Here is a 10996-nt window from a genome sequence, read left to right as displayed (position 1 = left end):
GGCACCTGGGTGCGAGGGGTCCGCCCGAGGGGCGTCGAGGCGCCCGGTGTGTTGAGCATCCCCCCCAGTCTTCAAGCTGAGCACAGGGAAGGTCGCCATTCACAGCGTGTGGCTGAGCCCCCGCTCCGGAGGCCGCCATCCGCACCCGCACGCTTCCCGGCGGGCTGCGCGCTGGGCCCCGGGCCATGTGGACCTGGACCGGGAGGGATGGCTCTTGCTGGGGTGATGAGAGTAACCGGCGTGGAGGTCACCGACACCGCTGTTTGCTTTACAATGCTTGGTTTTATGCACCGAGTGTCCCCCCGCGGGAGGCCGCTGTGCGGGAGGCCGCTGTGCGGGAGGCCGCTGTGCGGGAGGCCGCTGTGCGGGAGGCCGCTGTGCGGAGGCCGCTGTGCGGAGGCCGCTGTGCGGAGGCCGCTGTGTGACCGGCCAGGCCCCTGCGGCCCCGTGGCCCTGGTCTGCAGGGGCACTGCCCAGTGTCACCTCCTGGAGTGTAGCTGGCACTGGGCAGTGGCTAAAGCTGTGTGGTTGGGACTCACTTTTGAGCCTGCCAACAAGACTGGCTTCTCCTTCATGTTTTTCCTTAACATTTCTTAACGTTTCTTAGATTTAGGGGGGTGGCCCTGCCCTGCATAGTGTAGGAGTTTGGGAAGAACAGCCCTGTGTGGGTTGTTGTCTTTCAGTTCTGTGACCCCCGAGGCTGGGTTGTGAGGGCCCACTGGTCACTCCATGAGCACAGACCCGCTCCTAATGGCCCCAGGAGTAACGGCGTGAAGGGCACAGTGGCTCACGCCTGCAATCCCAGCTACTCAGGAGGCTGAGATCTGAAGATTGCAGTTCAAAGCCAGCCCAGGCAAAGAAGTTGGAGAGACTCTTATCTCCAATTAACCAGCAAAAAGCTGGTTTCTAGGGCTGGGCAGGTGGCTCAGTGGTAGAGCACTTGCCTCGCATGCCTGAGGCCCTGGGCTCAATTCCTCAGTACCACATAAGCAAAAAGAAAAAAGCCGGAAGTGGTGCTGTGGTTCAAGTGGTAGAGCGTTAGCTTAGAGCTGAAGAGCTGAGGGACAGCGCCCAGGCCCAGAGTTCAGGCCCCACGACCAGACCCCCCCCCAAAAAAAAGGTTGCCCTTAGCTGGGCGCTGGTGGCTCACGCCTATCATCCTAGCTACTCAGAAGGCTGAGATCTGAAGATCGTGGTTCAAAGCCAGCCCGGGCAGCAAAGTGCATGAGACTCATCTCCAATAAAAAAAAAAAAAAACTAAAAAAGTAAGTGGTGCCGTGGCTCAAGTGGTAGAGCACTCGCCTTGAGCTGAAGAGCGCAGGGACAGCGCCCAAGCCCAGAGTTCAAGCCCCACAACCAACAAAAATAAATAAAAAAGTTGGCCTTTAGCTGGGTACAGTGGCTCAGGCCTATAATCCAAGCTACTTGAGAAGTAGAGATCAGGAAGATTATGGCTTCAGGCCAGCCTGGGCAAAAATTTCACAAGACCCCATCTCTACAAAAAAAGGCTGGGCAGAGGGGCTGTTGTCCTAGCTATAGCAGGAAATGTAAATGGGGATGGAAATCCAACCGGCCTAGGTAGACATGAATCCTATCTCAAAAATAACCCGAGCAGAACGGACTGGAGAGGTGGCTCAAGCGGCAGTGCATCTGCTGGCACAGGAAAGCCCTGAGTTCAAAATCAGCACCACCACCAAAAAGGAGTTGGCAATGAAAACCGTGAAGTATTCTGCATTCCCAGCCTGCATTTCCCGGCCCCTCCCCCCCCTCCCCCGCCAAACTCCCACCTCGGACTCCACCAGCCTGGATCGCTGAGCTCCAGGCAAGTGATAGGGCGCCACTAAACAGCACTGCCACTTTATACCCTAACAGACCTCCATCGCAAGAGCCCAGTGTCTCTACAACAGTTGTAATGCGTGCCATTTTTCACAGTTTTATTTGTTAGTGTTTGTTCATTGCAGTGCTGGGGGTGAGATGCAGGACCTGGCACACACCAGGCCACAACCCCGGCCTGAAATGTCTACTAGCTCCGTGACCCCTCACCTTGAAGAAAAGCCATGCGTGTGCTCAGCCATGGTGAAATGCCCTTAGGTGACCCATAGCAGCCATCCCCTCTCCAGCACACGTGCACACACACACGTACACGCACACACACACACGCGCACACGGGCTTCCTCAGGGACGGCTTGTCTCAGGGTGGGGCCAGTCGATGGCGTAGAAGCCATGCTCCTCCACGGCCCGGTGGAGTGTGATGTACTTGGAGGCCAGCCTCGTCCTAGGAAGCACATACTTCTCCGTGAACTCGCTCTTGTCCAGCTGTGCTTTGCCTTCAATGCTCAGAACGCAGTTGACGAAGGTGAGGGCATAGCTGTAGCAGTTGTGGTGATCTTCTTCGTACCTTCGGGAGAGGCCACAGGCAAGAGAGAGCCCAGCTCTTACTTGTCTTGCCGTGTTGCCCAGGCTGGCCTTATGCTCCTGGGCTTGGGTGATCCTCCTGCCTCGGCCTCCTGAGTGCCCGGATGAGTGGGCTCACCGCCGTGCCTGGACCCTCAGAAGGCTGAGCTTTATGGTTTGCTTTGGTTTCAGTAGTGGGACTTGAACTTGGGGCCCGGGTGCTGTCCCTACGCTTTTTTGCTCCAGGTTAGTGTTCTAACACTTGGAGCCACAGCACCACTTTTGGCTGTTGTGGTTAGTTGGAGATGAGAATCTTGCCGACTTTAGTTCCTGCCCAGCCTGACTTCAAATTGTGATCCTCAGATCTCAGCCTCCTGAGTAGCTAGGATTACAGGCGTGAGCCACGGGTACCTGGCTGTCTGAGCTTTAAAGCCACTTGGATTCGCCAGGCCAGGTCAGGAGGAGTTTGAGGCTAGGCGGGGCCTCATAGGGGGACTGTATTTCAATTAAATCAGGAGGGAGAGAGGGAGGGAGAAAGGAAAGGAGAGAAGAAAAAGGGAATGGGAGAGAAGTCTCAGGAGCAGCTGGGAAGGACTTCCAGGGCGTCCGGGACCCTGAGGGCCGAAGCCACGCAGAGACCCACCGGCCATGGCTGCATCAGTGCAGCACCCTCTGCAGGACACCTCACGTCACACACCCCAGGCCTCCCGGCCCTCTGGGGCAGGCGCCCCGGAGCACACAGGGACCACTCATGACAGGTGGGAGCTGGGAAGGGGTGGCCTGTGGCCACCTACCTGTGGGGCAGCCAGGCCCCTGCGGCAGAGAAGTCCTCCAGGTACTTGTCCCACTGGTCCATCAGTGCGAACAGGCCGGGCTGCACCAGGGGGACGCTCAGGCTCTGCTCCCACCCCGCCCGGTCCCGCTGGACACCCAGTGCTGTGTAATGGTACACGACCCCTGCAAACACAAAGGGCCGTTCAGAGGCCGACTCCGGAGAATCACTTGAGCCCAGGCGTGCAGGACCAGCCTGGGCACATCCAGCTCATCTCAGAAAACGTCGTGTGCATCTGACTGCTAAAGCAGCTACGTGACAGTTTAAAAAGCCCTGCTGTAAGTTTCTGGTCACTCACAGCTGATGTACTGAGCCAGGAGTGAGGCAGCTGGCAGCGCCGGCTATGGCGGCCTGCAGGGGGCGCCCTCTGGGCCTTCTGCAGGGAAGAAAAAACTCCGGGTGAAATCCGCTGCCAAAGAAACATTTTGTGTCATCTTCCTATGCGGTGTGTGTGAGTGCACACGCATGGGCGTGCTGCAAACGCACTCTACCACAAAGCCACACTCCAGTCTGTGCTGGTGGGGTTTCTGTTTAACTTCTGTGGGATTTTTTTTTTGGGGGGGAGGTACACCAGTACTGGGGCTTGAACTCAGGGCCTGAGAATTCTCCCTTAGCCTTTCCAGGCAAAGCTGGTGCTGTATCCTTTAAGCCCCAGCTTAAAAAAGCTTCCAGCTTTTTGGTAGTGAAGCAGATAAAACAGTCACAGACTTCACTACCCAAGCTAACTTCAAACCATGATCCTTCGACCTCAGCCTCCTGAGCAGCGAGGGTTATGGTAGTAAGCCGCCGGCACCCCGCTCCCCTGCCCCTGTCTTATCCCCGCAGCTTTGCAAGCGCAGGACCTCATTGGCAGCAGGTGTGAGCTGGGCATCTGGGGACTCGATCAGATCCCAGTTCTGCATCCGACACAGAAACTCACATCTTCGGGCAACTCAGCCTCTCTAAACATGTTTCTTCCTCTCGTACACATCCAGTCAGCCAGATGCCGGTGGCGCCACGCCTGTCATCCTAGCAACTTAAGAGGCTGAGATCTGAGGATCATAGTTCAAAGCCAGCCCAGACAGAAAAGTCCCTGAGGCTCTTAACCTCCAATGAACCACCAGAAAACAAGTGGAGCTGTGGCTGAAAGTGACAGAGCTCTAGCCTTGAGCAGAACTCAGGGACAGCGCCCAGGCCTCAAGTTCAAAACCCAAGACCAGTAGAGCCGGGGTGTGGCTCTTGCCTACGTATGTAAGGCCCATCCTGACTGTGGGGCTGATGAGCTACAAGAGGTGTGAGAGCATACTCACCTGTGGTACTGGTTATTCCAACATGAAGATCAGCCTGCCCATCGTACTCCCTGGAAGAAAGGGCATCGCGTCATCCTCTGTGCGTTGACAGTCTGCCTGAGCTGGTCCTGAACTCCTGGGCTCACACACCCCTCCCACCTCACCCTCCGGAGCAGCTGGAACTGCAGGTGTGTACCACTGCACCAGCGATTGAGGGTTATTTTTCTTGTTTCTGTGTGTTTGGCCTACTGCATCCTCCCAAAAAAAGAAGGAAGAAATGTTGGTATTGTGGATATCAGAACTGGGATTCTGAGAGGTGGTTGGCCAGAGTTCTGGGGTGTCCAGTGACACATGACAGTTCCCTGGGCCATCAGGACCAAAAGGCGTGCAGAACTGCCTTCCTGGGGCTAGGAAGGCAGCTCAGTGGTAGCGTGCTTGCCTTGTATACATGAGGCCCTGGGTTCGATTCCTCAGCACCATATAAGCAGAAAAAGCCAGAAGTGGCACTGTGGCTCAAGTGGTGAGCACTAGCCTTGAGCTGAAGAGCTGAGGGACAGCGCCCAGGCCTAGAGTTCAAGCCCCACAACCAACAAAAAAAAAAAAAAACTGCCTTCCTTTCTTGAGGATGGGGGAAGGGAGCAAGATCATTTAGGATAATAGTCTTCTCGTTCATTTGTTGTTTTGTTTTTGTTTTTATCAGTCCTAGGGTTTGAACTCAGGGCCTGGGCCTGTCCCTGAGCTTTTCCACTCAAGGTTAGCGCTCTACCACTTTGAGCCACAGCTCCACTTCTGGTTTCCTGGTGGATAATTGGAGATAAGAGTCTCACAGACTTTCCTGCCCAGGCTGGCTTCGAACCTCGATCCTCAGATCTCAGCCTCCTGAGTAACTAGGATTACAGGCGTGAGCCACCAGCTCCCAGCTTTCTCATTTGTCTTGAAAATAACAAGGCTAGAGAGTCAGCTATCGGAGTGCTGTGGCGCCCCCGGTGGTGACAGCTTTGGGTCACTGGTTGAGGGGTGCACTTGAGGTCAGAAATACTCCCTGCTGCTGCATTTGCTTGGAAAGCAGAGGCCAGTCCTTCTGAAGTGGAACTCCGCATCCTCCTGGGGTTCCTGGGGTCCGCATGGAAGCCATTTGCTGGTGGGGCTCCTCACTCCCTTCTGTGGGAGGGCTCCCCACTTTCAGGCTACTGCAGCTGAATCCAGAGGTATCAGAGGCCCTTCTCGTTCCAAGCCACCCTGGCCCAGACCCCAGCTCAGCCCCAGCACCACAAAAACAGGCAAAGGGGAACCCCGCCTGGTGGAAACGTTACCCTGCACAAAGGAGGAAGGACCACCAGTCAGACCAGCAGGGCCTTATGGGGAAGAAAACACATTCTTTTGCTTTTTGTTTCCTTTCAAAAAACAGTGATATAAAGCTGAAATAATTTGCTATTTCTGTGTGGGTTCTCCTGATTATCTTTGGCTTTTCCATTTTAAGTTTTACTTTTGCAAGTCCAGAAGAGAATGTGTTGAGATTTTGATTGGAATTGCATTAGATCTGCACATGAAGCGGGGAGGGGCAAGGGTGGAGCTGAGAGGCAGTGAGCATGTGCAGAGCCCAAGCTTCCATCCCTAGCCCCAGGGGGAAAAAAACTAATTTTTTTCCTTTTGTCAGTCATGGGGCTTGAACTCTGGGCCTGGATGCTGCCCCTGAACTCAAGACTAGCACTCTACCACTGAACCACAGCGCCACTTCTAGTTTTCTGGTGGTTCATTGGAGATAAGAGTCTCAAGGACTTTCCTGTCCAGCTGGCTATGAACCGAGACCTCAGAACTCAGCCTCCTGAGTAGCTAGGTCGACAGGAGTGAGCCACCGGCACTTTTAAGGACCAATCCAAAAGCCTATCGTGAGTGATGTCACGTTGTCCCGAGGCTTGTTCGGTGTGACAGCACACAGCTGCTCAGTAAGGGTTTATCAAATGAACCAAAGTTAGGGGAAATCAGCTCTGAATCTTGTCTGTTCAGAAGCTTTTGGAATCCAACCAGTTAATGACTCAGTTAGCACGAGCCTCTTAACCAACAGTGGGAGTCCCAGGGTCCTGGACGGTTATGAGTGGAGGCCAGGCAGGCCTGTTCTAGGCTGAGGCAGGGGTGGGGGGCGGCTGGTGGGTGGGAAGCACAGGGGAGAGGCTGGGGCTGCTTGTGCCTCCGCTGCTGGCCAGCTTGGAGCCACCCAGAGTCGGGGAGGAGCCTGGCTTCTTCGTGGAAGAATCAAGATGGGAACCTGCAGGCTGACCAGTGCCTGCTGCGTACAGCAGCTGGGGCGGAGGGGGGGGAAGGGGGGGAGGCGACCAGGGCGGAGCCCCGAGCGGGGCTGGTAGCTCCAGGCAGGGCCATTGATTTAGTCACCACCAGCAGCTCCACAGACCATGGGGCACAGCCCCTTCTCGTGATTTTGGAATTCATCCTTTATTATTATTATTATTTTAGTGAGTCTCACTATACAGCCCTAGGTGGCCTCAAACTCCAGATCTTCTTGCCTCCACCTCCAGCTGGATGCAAAGCCAGATGATGTCTGCAGCAGGAAGAGACCAGCGCTAGCCCTGGACATAAGGTGGGGTACGGCTCAGTGGAAGAGCTAGGTGCCATCCCTGGAGGATTACACACACACACACACACACACACACACACACACGTCCTTCCTGTTGAGTGAGTTCCCTTCCATACAAAACTGTCTAAAAGCCAGGCGCCGGTGGCTCACGCCTGTCATCCTAGCTACTCAGGAGGCTGAGATCTGAGGATCACCAGTCAAAGCCAGCCCCGGAAGGAGTCCATGAGACTCTTATCTCCAATTAACCATCAGAAAACCAAAAGTGGCACTGTGGCTGAAGTGGTAAAGCGCTCATCTTGAGCTGAAGAGCTGAGGGACAGGGCCCAGACCCAAAATTCAAGCCCCACGACTGAACAAGGGAAAACAAAAACCAGTCTAAGTACTAGCCCTTCACGCTCTGCACATAGTACCCGCTTGTCACACAAGTGATGAACTATCCCAAATCATTTTTTGTTGTTGTTGTTTCTGAATTACCTGCTGGGGCATTTACAAGTTAGACTTCTTTCTTTCTTTCTGTTACATCAACTCTATTCTCATTGCCAACTGCTGGAGGAATCATATTCTTTCTTAACCTACCAGAATCTCATATTCAGCAATGAGTTCTGAGTTGCAAAACAGCATTGGCTGTTTACACCTGTCTGTAAGGCTGTGTCACAAATTAAACAAGACACAAACAGGCAAGTGCTCCAAGTTGGGCTCTTCACACATATTTTCCCCTCCTAAAACCCCTTCTGTGGGGTTGTTTGTGGATTGTGGTGTATGATTGCCCATGTCATTGCAGGGACCGTGTACATGCCCCTTCCCCCGCCTTCCCCCCTTTCTCCTTTTGTCTGTTTCCTCTTGGACAAGCTGGGAATGAAACCTGAGGCTCGCTGCGTGTGACACAAGTGCTCTGCCACTACGATGTGCCTCTGGCCACACACTGTTGCCTGCTTGGGTGTTTTGCTATCGTTTTGTTTTCCATTCCTGAGGTTTGAACTCAGGGCTTACACTAGCTAGACCAGTGCTCTACCACTTGAGCCATACTGTCAGCCCTTTTTCCTTTATTTTTTGAATTGGCTCTTTGTGCCCAAACCAGCCCAAACTGTGACCCTCCTATGTATACGCCTTGCTTAACGGGGGTGATAAGTGAACATCACTGGGCTCAGCTTGTTGGTTGAGATGGAGTCTGGATAACTTGCCCAGATCTCTGCCCCCTGAATAGCTGGGATAGTAGGTATGAGTTCCCACACCATTTTTTTTTTGTTTTTGTCAGTCTTGGGGCTTTGAACTCGGGGCCTGGGTGCTGTCCCTCAGCTCTTCAGCTCAAGGTAAGCGCTCTACCACTTGAGCCACAGGGCCACTTCCGGTTTTCTGTGGTTTATTAGAGATAAGAGTCTCTCATAGGGCTGGGAAGGTGGCTCAGTGGTAGAGCGCTTGCCTTGCAAGCCTGAGGCCTTGGGTTCGATTCCTCAGCACCATAAAAGTAAAAAGAAAAAAGCCGGAAGTGGCACTGTGGCTCAAGTGGTAGAGCGCTAGCCTTGAGCTGAAGAGCTGAGGGACAGCGCCCAGGCCCAGAGTTCAGGCCCCACGACCGGACCAAAAAAAAAAAAGAGTCTCTCAGATTTTCCTGCCCGGGCTGGCTTTGAACCAGGATCCTCAGATCTCAGCCTCCTGAGTAGCTAGGATGACAGGCATGAGCCACTGGCGCCCAGCACACCATTCAGGACGTCAGGCCCCCACACCAGGACTGCCCACCAACCCTCACACCGCACAGCACAGATTAGAAAGAGAAAGTGACTGTGTGCCATAAGGCCAAGCTTGCAAAGTCAGCACAACACAAGAGACTTGGTACCTAAGAAACGTGCCCTGGGTTGGTCTGAGGAGGAAGGAACATGTTTCCCGATGCCCGTTGGTAAGTGGACTGGAGATGCTGATCGGGGCTTCCTCCAACCTGGCCGAGCCCACGTCCTGCTGGCAGAGGGGGCAGCGCTGTGGCACCCCGAAGCTGTAGATGGACATCTTGCAGTGGTCGAATTTAATTAAAGGCCTCTTGGCCTCAGCACAGTGCATCTCTGGAGCTCCGGAGACTTCCCTTTCCTGCTCGCACAGCCAGCAAATGAGCCCGCAGAGAGTAACCTGAGGAAGGCAAACACAAACCAGGTGTGGTTAACCAGTAACCAGCCAGCACACAGGCTGTGTTCTTAAAGAGCAAGTCTGATGTGTTGCTTTCAATTCGCAGTGGATAGTATCCAGCTCCTACTCATCCATTAAAGCCCTACTTTCTATGCCTCCTGTCTTAGCTTCCCCGTGTCTTACGTGTGTGTGTGTGTGTGTGTGTGTGTGCTTCCAGCATTAGACTTACAGTTCTACCAGAACTATTATTTAATTCATTTTGTTTCTCCCACAAGTCTGGGGCTTCTTGGGTTGTGGGAATGATTTTTTTCTTTGCTTTTCTTTTTTTTCTTTCTTTGTCCAAGAAAAATAAACTCAGGCATTCAGCCTTGGGTAGTTTTGTGGAAAAGTGTGCTTGCCTGTGTTCAGAGACACTGGGCTCTGTACCTGGCTCCAAGGAGAATATATAGCATTACTGGCGTTCATTTTTGTTGTTTTTTTGCTGGCGCTGGGGCTTGAACTCAGGGCTTGGGCACTGTCCCTGAGCTTCTTTTTGCTTAAGGCTAGCACTCTATCACTTGAGCTATAGCACCACTTCTGGCTTTTTCTGTGTATCTGAAAGGCAAGCGCTCTACCACTGAGCCACCTTCCCAGCCTGGCATTCACTTTTGTGTTGCGTAAATACCTGTAATCTTTCTAGGCTGCTTGGCCATTGAGTCATTCTGTAAAGTGAGAAATCCAGAATGTGATTGTTCCAGGTGGAGAGATTGCCAGGGAGGGGCAGAGGGAATTTCTGGGGTCTGGGGCTACTCTGGGTCTTTAGGGTTACCGCACTATTTCCTGTGTGAAAATCCATCACCCATCATTATTTTCCAATTTAAAATAACTTTAAGCAACTGCATACAAATACAAGGGGAAAAAAGGCAAGGCTTCTCATTTCTCCTCCATTTCCCCAAGAATAGTAACTAATAGTAGGTTACTAGGCATTTAGTATTATTAAGTTAACCCTATTATGGTTTGAGGTCTGGGGTTTCTCTCATTCTGGAACCTTTCCCCAGCCTTGGTGATCCAGGCTTCGGATGACTGTGTCATAGCCCTGCGCTCTGCACCCCGACTGTGTGTCCCTGCTCAGGCAGGTGAGAGCTTCTGAGCAGGACTCCCCACCACAACAGAGGCCTGGGGTGTTTCCTCCTGTGCTCCGCACAGGAAATGCCCACCAGCCTCCTGCCACTCACAGAGCTACACAGGTGCCAGTTTTCTCCTGACAGCCAGGCAGACAGGCTCTAGCTGCCGCTCAAGGACCTGGCAATCACCGGCTTCCAGAAACACCGTCAGGTCGTTAGTCCTGAGGCCGGGCGTCGCTGTGTGGCAGAGTCCCTGCCTAGCAAATGTGCAGACATCTATACAGGTGTGTGTACACGCCATGGACAGAGAAGGAGGTGCATTATTTGACACACATCACAGCATCTTCAACCCTATTTATATTACGGATAAAACCAAAATGCACAATTCATAGAGGGTGTGTGTGTGTCCCGGGGCTGCTCCGGACGGCTCCCGCGCGGGTCCGCAGTCTGCGTTTTCCCAGCTTCTCCGGTTCCTTCCTCCACCGGACGCTTTTCACTCGGTTCGTTAGCTTTGGACGTGCTGTGGCTAGGCCGGAGCCGACCTCAAGCTGTCTGAGGCCCCGGGCCGGCGGCTGGGGCCGTGCGAGGACCGAGTTCAAGCCCCGGAAGAAACAGCAGGAGAAGGAATGAGACGAGTTGGGGGCGGCCCGGCCGTGGGCTGCCGCGCGGCGAGCGAGCGGGGGCTGCCCCG

At 53.8% G+C, this 10996-nt stretch overlaps 1 protein-coding gene across 1 annotated transcript; it reads right to left on the bottom strand.

The window, feature by feature from the left end:
- Positions 1–1928: 1928 nt before the first annotated feature.
- Positions 1929–9220, bottom strand: Mkrn2os (MKRN2 opposite strand). Its single transcript, XM_013010319.1, has 4 exons — positions 8922–9220; positions 4516–4565; positions 3189–3351; positions 1929–2398 (listed from the first exon to the last, which is right to left on the bottom strand). The coding sequence occupies exons 1-4, from the start codon at positions 9137–9139 to the stop codon at positions 2176–2178; spliced, it is 654 nt and encodes a 217-aa protein (XP_012865773.1). The 5' UTR covers positions 9140–9220; the 3' UTR covers positions 1929–2175.
- Positions 9221–10996: the final 1776 nt, after the last annotated feature.

This window comes from Dipodomys ordii, unplaced genomic scaffold (genome assembly GCF_000151885.1).
Source record: "Dipodomys ordii isolate 6190 unplaced genomic scaffold, Dord_2.0 Scaffold12, whole genome shotgun sequence".
NCBI lineage: Eukaryota > Metazoa > Chordata > Mammalia > Rodentia > Heteromyidae > Dipodomys > Dipodomys ordii.
This window is presented reverse-complemented; position numbering and strand designations above follow the sequence as displayed.

What these genes read in the sequence shown, in the direction of transcription:
- Mkrn2os (XM_013010319.1), bottom strand. Translation starts at nt 9,139, where the DNA reads ATGCACTGTGCTGAGGCCAAGAGGCCTTTAATTAAATTCGACCACTGC. An exon ending in ACCCAGGGCACGTTTCTTAG is followed by an intron (nt 4,566 to 8,921) that starts GTACCAAGTCTC and finishes CCTTTCTTCCAG; the next exon opens with GGAGTACGATGGGCAGGCTG. An exon ending in GGGGCCTGGCTGCCCCACAG is followed by an intron (nt 2,399 to 3,188) that starts GTAGGTGGCCAC and finishes CCTCTCCCGAAG; the next exon opens with GTACGAAGAAGATCACCACA.